Source organism: Mustela erminea, chromosome 11 (assembly GCF_009829155.1).
Source record: "Mustela erminea isolate mMusErm1 chromosome 11, mMusErm1.Pri, whole genome shotgun sequence".
NCBI lineage: Eukaryota > Metazoa > Chordata > Mammalia > Carnivora > Mustelidae > Mustela > Mustela erminea.
Genome location: NC_045624.1, coordinates 27,526,216 through 27,538,453, shown reverse-complemented (window position 1 = coordinate 27,538,453; position 12,238 = coordinate 27,526,216). Strand labels below are relative to the sequence as shown.

The 12,238-nt window shown below is 35.9% G+C and overlaps 1 protein-coding gene across 2 annotated transcripts in view; it reads right to left on the bottom strand.

Annotated features, from left to right (window-relative positions):
- The window catches only part of LOC116568657 (solute carrier family 13 member 1), a 323,245-nt gene that overhangs the window by 23,285 nt on the left and 287,722 nt on the right, over window positions 1-12,238 (bottom strand). Inside the window, exons 13-16 of one of the 2 annotated variants that reach the window (XM_032304211.1) lie at window positions 10,577-10,738; window positions 9,045-9,182; window positions 7,016-7,188; window positions 2,980-3,580 (exon numbers count right to left, since the gene is read on the bottom strand). In XM_032304211.1, coding sequence (XP_032160102.1) covers window positions 7,048-7,188; window positions 9,045-9,182; window positions 10,577-10,738 — 441 coding nt within the window. In that variant the 3' untranslated portion in view covers window positions 2,980-3,580; window positions 7,016-7,047. Of the gene's footprint in view, window positions 1-2,979; window positions 3,581-7,015; window positions 7,189-9,044; window positions 9,183-10,576; window positions 10,739-12,238 lie in introns of those variants that run through there. The other variant, XM_032304209.1, reaches the window with a different exon arrangement.

Here is a 12,238-nt window from a genome sequence, read left to right as displayed (position 1 = left end):
AGGTCTTTCTTCAAACCAGAAGTCAATTTCATGGCAGTCATTTTAAGATAAATCAAACTTTCTTTGTTCAAAAACATCTCTTCTTCCCTAAGCGTTTCCACCAAAAATTTCCCCCACTCTCTATCAAGATGACTTGAAGTTTGAAAGTCACTGCACAAAATATAAGGTATGTAATTTTCATGCTTTATTTGAAAATTTATTCATAGGCCAAAATAATAGAACTTGGTGTAGATGTGTATTTGTAATTTCTTTGTGTAGAAGCACTGTAAGAGACCACTATTCTTGAAATTAGAACAAACATAGTATCTGACTTTCTGAGAAGTCCAAACACATTTGCCTTAAAAAAAAAAGAAAGACAATGTGTCAAGAAAGAAAGGTATGCTAAATAAAAAAGGACAGAATGAAGCAATTAGAATAAATAAGGAAAAATAATGGCTATGCTGGCTATTACACATGGATGCAAAAGCACATAAATTTTCTTGGAATGGAGGAGGACGCTACGTGACATTTCTGGTATTTTGGTAATCTTCACTGCATACTTTTTACAGAATGATATCCACAAAGGCATAACGTCTGACTCAGTGGCCCAGCCGTAGATGTGCTGCTGCGGGGAGGTCAGAGGCTACGCTCAGCTCAGGAGGTGTGCAGAACTACAGCTGTCAGGATTCATCAACAACCCTGTATACAAGGCTCCAGGGAGCACTGGCAACGCGGGGGTGGGGTTGTGGGGAGGGGTTTGAACTATTTGAAAATCCCTGAAGTGAAAACTAATGATGAGAGTCATTTAATGGAGTGAGAGGCTCATTCGATACTAACATGCCACATTATTTCAAAGAGTTATTGAACTTGGTTTGTAGGATTGTATACAGTGCCTAATTTTCCTGTATTTTTTTTGTGTGTGCTGAATTGTATTAATGGAGACTGATTTTAAAAGCTACATACTTTTTTCACTGTTTTACCTCCAGTGTTCTCTCTCAATCAAGAACCAATTGGGTAAAAATAGAAAGATTCTCTGGAAATCTCCCTTAGGTGTTATAAGCTAGGAGTAACTTTTCTATCTTAAATCTAAGGTTTCAATGAGATCCTGGCCAAGGGTCTTCTGAAGAAGGAGTTTGACCAAGGCTGTGATTATATGAGTGAAATTACTTCTGGGTGACATCATAAGGAATAAAAATGATACATTAATAAGAATGCAATCTAATATTGAGCTTGTACTATGGCCAGTTACTGCTCTAAGTGTTCTCTGTGTATTAACTCCTTTAATCCTTATAACTCTATGAAAATATCTTTCTGCCTCCAGAGGCCCATTTTCAGATGAGGAAAGTGCAGCATACAGAGGTTAACTAACATATCTGAGGATGAGATGGGTGAGTGGTAGAACAGGAATTCAGTCCTGCCAGTCACCCTCTAGATCCTATGATCATAAACACTGCTTTAGGCAGGCACTGGTTTTGGTCTCTGTTTGAGCTAGGCTGATGTGTTCTGTTCTGTGGTTATAAGTTACATTCATTCTTTGTGCCATGAATTAATTAATATACTGACTCTTCTGGGTATAAGATGTGAGCTATAGGCTCTCTCTCCCTTGCACTTAACATGGAGTCCTGCAGAAGAGTCAGGCTAATGGCAAGGAGGATCTAAGCACAGCTGGGGCTTAGACACACCTTCCTCCTAAGACTGCTTGGAGCCCAGAGAGAAGCAGAGAGCATCCAAAGTCCTGTAAGCTCTTGCAGTGGTGGATCAATAGGGCTGTGGTTGCGATGAAGAGATGCTGATTTCAGGGATGATGTGAGTCGCGTGAGTAGATCTTCAAATCAGAAGTGAATGATGAAACCAATGGTAATTGTACACTTCAGAGGACTGCATCTCTCAGTGGAAGCCAGTCTAAATGCAGAGACTAGATGCATCTTAGCTGCCCAGTTAGAGTTTCATATGTACAGTCTATAAAACTTGGGTAAAACCCTACACTGAAGGAAATAAGAGAGAGGCTCTAAAAAACAAAAACTAAGTTGACTAAGTTAAACTCTGAAATCAGTTAAAACACTGAAATGGAAAATTTGACTTGGATTTAATTAGATGAAGTGTTGTGCTGCCAAGAAAAATGGGGACCTGAGAGCAAAATTAGAATATTATACTTTTCATATCTAAAATTTCTTTTTTAAAATATTTTATTTATTTATTTGACAGACAGAGATCACAAGTAGAGAGGCAGGTAGAGAGAGAGAAGGAAGCAGGCTCCCCGCTGAGCAGAGAGCCCAATGCAGGGTTTGATCCCAGGACCCTGGGATCATGGCCTGAGCCGAAGGGAGAAGCTTTAACCCACTGAGCCACCCAGGTGCCCCTAAAATTTCTATTCGATACTTTTTCAGATCTATCGGGTCACTTTTCATAGTCTCTCATTCCTTATTATATTTAATTTCTATTGTTGTCAAAACATTAAAATTTAGTGCTTAAAACAGCAGTCATTATTATTTAAAAATTCTGTAGATGAACAGACCTGTCCAAAACAAGTCTCATAGGACTAAGATCAAGGTATCTGCCAGGCTGTGTTCCTGACTGGAGGGTCTTAAAGAGAATCTACTTCTAGGTTTCCCATGTGGTTGGCAGACTTCAGTTCCAGGTACCTGCTGGACTGAGGCCTCTGTTTTCTTGTTGGGTTTCAATTAGGGGTCATTCTCAGCTTCTAGAGTCTTTCTGCATTCCCTGGCTTAAAACTCCTTTTGTCTTCAAAACCACCAATAATGAGTCCAGTCCTTCTCATGCTTTAAAACTCTCTGATATCCCATTGCCTCATCTTACCCACTTGACTCTTCCACCTTCCTCTTTTGGCTTTTAAAGGTTCATAAGGATCACATTAGCACCACCTGGATAATCCAGCATAATCTGCATATTTTTAGGCTAGCTGACTAATAGTCTTAATTATATCTGCAAAATTCCCTCACAGCAGTACCTAGATTAGTGTTTGAATAACCAGGAGACAGAAATCGTAGGGAGACATTTTTAGAATTTTGCCTACCACTATTATTGTATTTCCAATACCCTCTTTTATATTTTCAAACACACTTCCTCATTTTATAGTCTGTATTTGACAATTAGAATATCTGTTGTCTATACTTTGGATTGTCTCTTTTGTTTATGTGGCTCTTGAACAGTATATTTTATGTCTTGGCAGACTTCACAAATTTTGATTACCATTTCTCATGGAGATTTAACTTTAGTAATTCTTCGAGCCCCAGATTGAAGAAGGTGTTCCTTCTTTTGCCAGGTACTTAGGCACATTACTAACCCAGGATTGTTTTAAAGTTTAAGGTTTTTTTTCCCACCACATACACTGGTATTCAGACTTTAGGCCTATAACCCGCACAATTACGAATTCTCAAGGGAGACTTTACCCTTCTACCCAGTGCATAGACCAAAACATTAAGGTCCTCTTGATGTTTCCCTTTGTAGCATGGGACTTTTTTCTCCTGGTTCACATTTTCTCAGAGAATAGTCCTTTGAGATCCTCATAATATGTAGTTTTCCACTCAGCCCACAACTTGCTTGGGTCCTTGTTTTGTCTTCCATCCCTTGTTCCGTGTGCCTATTGAAAGAAAATTTTGAGATCTCTAGGGATTAGAAGTTGCCACTGCTAATCCTTGTCTAAGTGTCTGAATTCTTGCTGGTGCCCCATTATCTTTTTCTTTTGAAGACTTACATTATTTTCTTGCTGACACAGGAATGTATGTCATACAATATTTTTTATTATTTAGCTTTAAGATTTACTATCCCAAAAACTGCCTCTAATATCTATACAAGCATACTATAAGTAAGAAAATCCCCTTTATTTCTTTATTAAATGCTATATCTTTTTTTCTAGGCAAATGAAGATCCCTGTATTTGAAAAATAAAAACCCTTTAATTTCTGCTTTAGTTATATGCTATTTTACCATTTACCCTTGGGCTATTCTGGTCTTCACTTCTACAATGGGGTCCTGTGGTTTTGATATCTGCATTCCAAAACTTGCCTAGTAAATTTTTACTTTGATTAAATTTCTTCATTTCTGAGTAACATAGCTAATGGTGTCCTACAGTAATAGTTTCAACTTTTCCTTTTCAGATAATGTCAGAGTACTAAAACTAATCCAGTTTGTTTGGGTTTATTTTTTCATTATTAGTACAACCCTCCCCCTCCTAAAAGAAAACAAAAACATTTAATTTGCTAAAATCCACATAGTCAAGCAAAGACAGTCATTCATTAACTAAATCAAATAAAACTTTGAACAAAAGAATCACAAAGGTCCTTACCAATATATTTAGCCATGGCAGAGATAAATACATCTAATAATAAATCTTTAAAATATAATATCATGTAGTACACATGTGAAGAAATAGTTAAGGCATTGGGATATTGTTTTATTAATTTAAAATAGGATTTTAATAGGGTTAATGAGTAGGGTTATGTAATAGGGTTATTTAATAGGGTTAATTAGTACCATTGGCTAAAAGTGTACTTCCCTACCTCCCAGGCTGAAAAGAAGAACAAAGCCTTGGGTAAGGCTTACTTGGGTAAGGTGGACAGAGTGCAGTCACTTGAAAAGAAGGAAGTCTGAATTCTAGAGATGCTGACATGTTCAGAGGCAGTTGAGGGGAGTGAAGGATACACATAAGCCAGTGGAGTCTTCTAAGCACTTGTATGAACAGACAGTACATAGGCACTTAGTGAAATTGCTACTATTATCTAGAAAGATCCAATCCTAAGTAAGATACTGGGATTTAAAGTGACAAAGATTTCTAGTTAACCTTTAAGTAAGGATCAGGATAATAACAAAAACACTATCTGCCACAGAGCGGGAGGACAGAGATTTGTTTGATCATCTGTTCAGATTCCCTTTTGGAAACTTTCAAAGACAATATATAACTTTCAAACTAAAATAGTTTGAGAACTTTGATGTAAATAGGGCAAATGTGAAATGGATGACTTAAGTCATTTTTGATAAAGCAACTAAACAGTAAGATGTAGCAAGAGAATGATACGGCTCACTTAAACAAATTTTGACTAAGTATTATTTTTCCTGTACTGACAGCTGTTGGAAGTAATTCATTAAAATGATTTAAGTTGAAATGCTTATATTATTTTCTTGAGAGCAAAACTTACTCATTCTAATTTGGAAAGTCATTTCATTTTTCATAATTAAAATGTATTCATCACATAATATAATTCAGCAGTGATAAATTGAATGACGGAAAAAAGCCAAAAAGAAACACTATTGATCATAAGTAAATGTGCAACATATGATAAGGAAAGAAACAAGCAAACAGAGGGAACTTAGAAGATATACATAAAGAAGCACTGTATTCTAAGGTTTAAATGGACAACTTTTTAAAAAATGATAAAATTTGCACTAATTAATAAACAAATAATGGACAATCTATCATATAGTTTTTTAAAGAAATGTCTTCCTTTTTAAGAGACTTTTTACTATATTTTATTTTTAAGAACAACTTTATAAATACTATCCTTTGCAAAAAAACCTAAACCAGGCCTGATTATTTCTGCAAAGTTTAAAAATACCAAAGGTATTTTCTTGTTCTGTCTTCCTTTTTATTTTTAGTGTGAGAATTGTTATGTTTTAGCTTCTCCTTCTTTTCCTGACTGCACATGCAATATTTTGTTTTTGATTGTCATTTTTCTCCCTGTAAGTCTGATTTTGGAATGTCAATAGACCTCATTCCTCTTCACATCCTGAGTATTAGGAGACTAGTCTCTTCCCACTTTTGTTTGAATGTTCAGATCTCTTTTCCTTTCCTTTTTGTTTGCCCATGAATAATTTATTTTTTCTTTTGTAAATTTTTATTCTTATTTTCTACCTGCTATTTCACCTCAATGTTGGTAATAATGGAGTTACATGACTTTTCTTGTCTCTATACATAGTGATAATTCATTTAAATTCCTGAATCCCCTCTTTTTACATATGACACTATGTTTTTCTATTTTTTTAATTTTTTAAAATTTATTTATTTTTTATTTTTTGAGGGAGGGGCAGCAGTAAAGGGAGAGGGAGAGAGTATCTTAAGGAAGCTCCAGGCCCAGCATGGAGCCTGCCATGGGGCTCGATCTCACGTCTCTGAGACTATGACTTGAGTTAAAATTGAGTTAGATGCTTAACTGAATGAGTCACTCGGATGCCCTTGACTTTATATATTTCTGAAGTAAGATAAATACTTAAGCAAAACTGTTATACATATACATAAACGTGTTAATTGTTTTATAGTGTTTAGCTTTCTTTTATAACTATACTGTGTTAACGGTGCAAATCATAACAAGCATTATTCACAGCTCTACAAAATGCATTTCTTAGTGCATTGAGATATTAAAGATGTGAATTATATTAATCTAACATAGGGCCAAGTAGAAATTAATCCTTATCCTTGAGTTTTCTATTGTTTAGTGGATTCAACTATAATTTTGAAACTACTAATTCAATTTCAATTTTCATACTATATGCATACATCAAGAATAATCTGGTACTTTTTAAAATGAGAGAATGCATATTTCAATCAGATTAAACTTTTTTTCTGCACCACCAGCTGGCCATAGTTTTGGGTTTTTCAACAAATTCCCTTCAACAACACTACAGAAATGATTTATCCAAGTACCTAATTAATCGGTATATTTTATTTCCTAGTTCTATGGGAAGTTTCTAAAATAATAAATTGATGTTTGAAATGCTACACCAAACCCAAACTGTAAAATGAAGCAAATCACCTAATCTCTTTGAAGGTCATGTAATAGATTACTCTTATGTTGAAGCAGAATGCATATGGTCCATGAGCAAAATCTCAGCTGTGGGCTTCTTAGTAAAGGCATGTAGATGCTCTTTGGTTGCATCTCAAAGGGATTGTGAACTCTGGGTTATGACATCAGGTTTTGGGTGTTTCCTGGAACCACAGCAGTGATGTAACGACAAACTTAGATGTGTCATCAATTTTCCAGTGCCAAGTCGGCAGTGGATTCTCAATGGTTCTCAAAACTCACCATACAACAGTCAGTCATGGGATTCATGCTTGTCATGGCATAGTCTCATTACTGACTGGTGGAGGAGCCCAGGAAGGATAAGTAGAGAGGTCAAACATAGCCCCAATCCAGGTGGACATGCCCAGCATCACCACAGCAACACCCACAATGTTAACACCAAGTCCAGCTTTAACCTTGAACAGGAAAAAGCATAAATGTCAGTTTTCTGAAGAGAAAACCTAAAGGAGAATCAGAATACTACAGGAGAAAGTATAAGTCAGATTTATATGCATTATAAATGATGAGTATAAATTGTCATTTCATGAAACAATGAGTTCTTTCATTCATGTCAAAAGAGACTCTGGGGCACCTGGGTGGCTCAGTGGGTTAAAGCCTCTGCCTTCTGCTCAGGTCATGATCCCAGGGTCCTGGGATCGAGCCCTGCATCGGGCTCTCTGCTCAGTGGGGAGCCTGCTTCCCCCTCTCTCTCTGCCTGCCTCTCTGCCTACTTGTGATCTCTATCTGTCAAATAAATAAATAAAATCTTTAAAAAAAAAAAAGAGAGAGAGACTCTGTCCCCAACTAAATGACATTTAGTTGGAGATTCTAGGAGGCTCCTCTTAGGAATATAATGGAGTCATTATGATATTAAAAAAAAATCCCTTTAAAAATTTGTCATTTCATGTTAAATCAGAATATGAGTTTTGAGGTCTTGTATTTCAGTGGATAAGGTTCAGGTCACTATATGACAACTGGATCCTTCATATTCACTCAATACTATTATTAGTTTAGCCTTCAGTATTCTCTTACTGAGATTTAATAAAATGCTGCTTCTATTCATCTTCCTTAGAGTTCTCATTTTTCTGCTTCTTATATCATCATCCTGGCATCCACTAAAAATTTCAAATTTGCTTTCTATCCATTAAAACAGAGGTCAGCAAACTACTGCTCATGACCTGTGTTGGTAAATAAAGTTTTATGCCACCACACCCATGGTGATTCCATATTGTTGTTGGCTATATTCATGATATAACAGCAGAACTGAGTTGTTGTGGCAGACAGCATATGGCCTAGAATGTCAAATATTTATTATCTCTTTACAGAGAGATAATTCTCTGTATTAAAACATGGAGCCCCAAAGCAAAAGGGGATACTAGCAATGATTATCACAGAGGCCCCCTTTACTATCCATGTAAGCCACTCATTTATTCCAGAATCCTGGCTCTATTTTTTTTAAATTCACGTATACTGCCACTGGTTATATTATCTTATGCACAATTTCTTTTTTCAAAAGGATATTATGTAACTTCTGCATAGAGACCTTTCCAGAGTTTTTACATTGCAGGGGGTTAGGGACAGCATTGTGTGTGGAAGGAGAGAACTGGGACTTACTTGGAACTGCATTTGCATGTAAGCTCACTGAATTTACTTCGTTATATTCTTGTTTGGTTTGGAAGTTGGTAATCAAGATTGGTGGTAGACTAGAATATTCTCAAGCTAGTCCTGGACTACCACTACTTTTGTATTGGCAAAAATGCCTATGTTTTATCACTTAAATGTCCCATTATTTAGGTGCCACTATTAGAATCAAAACAAGAAAGATGACCTTTCATTGGCAGGTACTGAGTCCAGTGTATTGTTTGAAGCAAGTATTGGTTGCAAAATATTTGTGACAGAAAACCAAAGTGCATGATTGCTGAATTTCTTTAATCCTATTTCTTCCTTTTGCCTATGTCAAACTGGATCCTGGTCTTGACATGTAAGTTTCAAGCCATTGTGCTAAACATATTCTATGCTCTTTTCATTTTTTTAGGACATTACTGATGCATTCAGTATCACTATATTTGTGACTGCAAATTCAAATGGCAAGTTTGCTTCTGGTTATCATTCTTAAAAATGATTCTGTGACCAATCATGTACTCACCTTTAGAAGCAGAACTCAAGCCAGGCTTCTCCTGGCAGCTGATTAGTGTGTAAAAGGGTTGATAATCCAAGACATCACAAATAAAAATGTCTATTGGACCTGATTGCTATCTTTCAGCTCACTCACCATATCAATAACTTTTAGATGGCCATAGGAAAAAACAATAGCATTGGGCGGATTTGCTACTGGAAGGAGGAATGCAAATGAAGTACACAGAGTAGAAGGTAACAAAATATAAAGAGGGTTCACTTGAATGGCTTCAGCCTGTTGGAAAAGATGAAAAGGAGTCTAAGTAAAATTTTGAGGTAGGCACCAAGTATCAAAATGAACAAAATCATTATGATAAGCTTTCCCAGAGCAGGTTAAAATCTAAACACAATATTATACACACAAATGCAGTTATGACTTGAAGAGTATTTTTCAGAAATGTCTCTTCCTCTTCTTATTTTTTTATATGGTTATTGGTACCCATTTAAGTAGTATAGCTCAGTTCATTTAGAAAATAAAGTATCATTTATTCTAGGAGCTAAATGAAAACAGAAACAATTTATTATTTATCTAGTGCTAGGTGCTCTGTGAGTGTGTGCATTTATGTAAAATAACTGAATCTTCCCAATGACCCATAAGATGGCTACTATAGCCCCAAATAACAGAAGAAGAAACTAAGGCCCAGAAAAGCTAAAGTAACTTGCCCAAACACAAAGCTGGCAAGCAGGAGAACTTATGAAGGGTTGTGGATCCTTCTGGCTCCAAAGCTTCTCATTATTCCATTAATTTTTCTGCCTCTGTGCCATATATAATTTAAAATTGGCTTAGGGATCATCACAGAAGAAGAATTACTACTATTCTTAATTTATCACATTATTTTCTAACTGTGCCATGTTGAGAAGTAAAATGATATTTTACCCATATAAACTGTCTACATTTCTTCTCTAACATGAAGCAGCAGCTCAAGAATGCCAACATATGCCCCTTGAGCTGTAGAGGAACAATTCCAGAAGGACAATCCTTCTTAATTTAAAGTGCTATCCTCTTACCACACTCAGGTGCCCCAATAAGACAAACATTTTACCTCAGCTATTTCTTGTAATTGTTAGCTAGGTGGGAAGAAAAAAGGAAGATTGTCTTTTCCTCTCTCTCCTTACAAATCCACTTTTCACTTATCTTTTAAAATTATTTCTAGGGCTGTAGAAAACTGTGTCTAAGATATTTAAGCTTAAAGCCTGAAACATAAGCCTAGCTCTTCATTCACTTGCAAATCATTTATATGAACCACTTCTCAGAAATTGAGGATTAATCTGGAGAGGGAAGTGTCAGTGTTCGAGATCTAAATACTGAAGTTGCCGGGAAACATGGACTCCCAAAGTCTTACAGTTGGAAAGGATCTAGGCTGACCCTCCCACTGTGTGTGAATGAAAAATCTGGGCAGAGAGAAAGGAAGTGGTTCTCTTAAGATCCTGCTGCTTGAATGTGGAAGAAAAGAGTTCTCCTGAGTTAGGTCTCCTAAAAACGTATTAATGCAAATAAAGATCACTCTCTAAGTTACTTATAGGAAGATCATACATGCCAAAAATTGATTATATACCACAATATGAAAAACAGCAAAGTAGAACACTACTCTTTGGATGAGCATAAAAGCAGATGCATGAGATACTCACCAATGGAGATAATATAGGGAGAAGAAGGGTAATGGTAGCTGGATTGCTGGCTACCTCTGTTAAAGATGTGACGAGCAAAGAAGATATCAAAATGACTAGCCATACTGGTAAGGAGCCTAGAGGAGATAATTTATTTCCTATCCACTTAGATAGTCCTGACTCCTAAAAAAAAAAAGAAAGAAAGAAAAAAAAAAGAAATATTATTCATTAATAATTCATTTTAAGCAGATGCAATTTAAATGTATAAATTGTATCACTTGCTCTAAGAACTCAGTTTCTAAAGTTGAAGTTTAATCTTCCATATTTTTTCATGGTTTGGAAGATCTATGTAGCTTTGACATGGAGGAGCTCTCAATTATTCTTATTTTAATATTATTGACATGCTTTAGGAAACTCGAATTGTCTTCCCACATTTTTTCAATTAAATTTTATCTAATTAATATACATGGATATTTTGGCAAGTCATTTGGTACTACAGGGCTTTAGGAAAATGGCAGTCCTCTGGTCTACCTCTCACATCTCCTAAGTTGTGTTCTCCAGAGACAACTTTTAACCCCTATTAGCTATTTATGGCTACTTTTTAGATTATGCTTTTTCCTCATTTTCAAATTTAGACATTATTTACTGACTAACATGTTACATAAGGATTTAGCTTTCTTACGCCATCTACCATACATATATTTCCTGTCCCTTTATTTCTTTTACTTATATATCAACATTAATTAAATCAATGTTTAAAGTTTGCCATTATGAGTATATGAATATTACTCATACCTGAGTCACTTAGTGTACTGTGATTATGCTAAAACTATGTTAAAGGGCATTTAAGAGATGGGGAATTACAAAGAGGTGAATGCTTTAGTAGCTAGCGGCTATCTTCTCCCAAACAGAAGAGTTATCTAGTTCTGGCCATTTGCCAAACTAAATAGAGTTTGAAACAAAATTTTAGAAGAGTAAATGTCTCCAAATCTTTGTAACATATTTTTGAAGCTCATGGCTTCAGTATACCTACTCAAGGGTAGGATTATTCTAGATACCCCATAGAAATTCCATTTTTTGTATTAGGAACTTCAAGACTCCCCTCCAGGGTTTCCCTAGTTCTGCCAGTGAGAGAGCCTAGTGTATCAGAAGAAGTCTGTGACTTCTCATTTCCTTAGCTTTTGCAATTCTAGGGTCTGGCCAATGCTTTTAAAATCCCTTTGAGTATCTGGAGTCCAATTCAGACAGAAATTCTGGGAAGCAGAGATCGACAAATTTCATATCAATGTCAGAATTGCTCATTCTTATTCCCTCACAATTCAAATTATCAGTCAAAAGAATGGAAGTTATTGATTCTCAGAAACCAGATCTCATTCTTGCTGTAATAGTAGAAGAGTGTATTTGCCTTATATCTCTATCATTTACATTTGAGCGGTCGATGAGGCAAGCCAAATCTGATGTAAAACAACATTGTAAGTGGCACTCAAAATGGAGACGATTTCAAAGATTTGCACCCCTTACTAAATCGTATACCTGAGAGCTCAGTGTCCAAATACCATACGGAAAAAAATGACAACGAAGTCAGAAGCAAAAAAGTCTCCCTAGAGGCCAGTAAGAAGATAGCGGATAGTTACTTGTCTCGAGAAAACTAAAAAATTAACTTTCCAGAAATTAAAGCCTGGA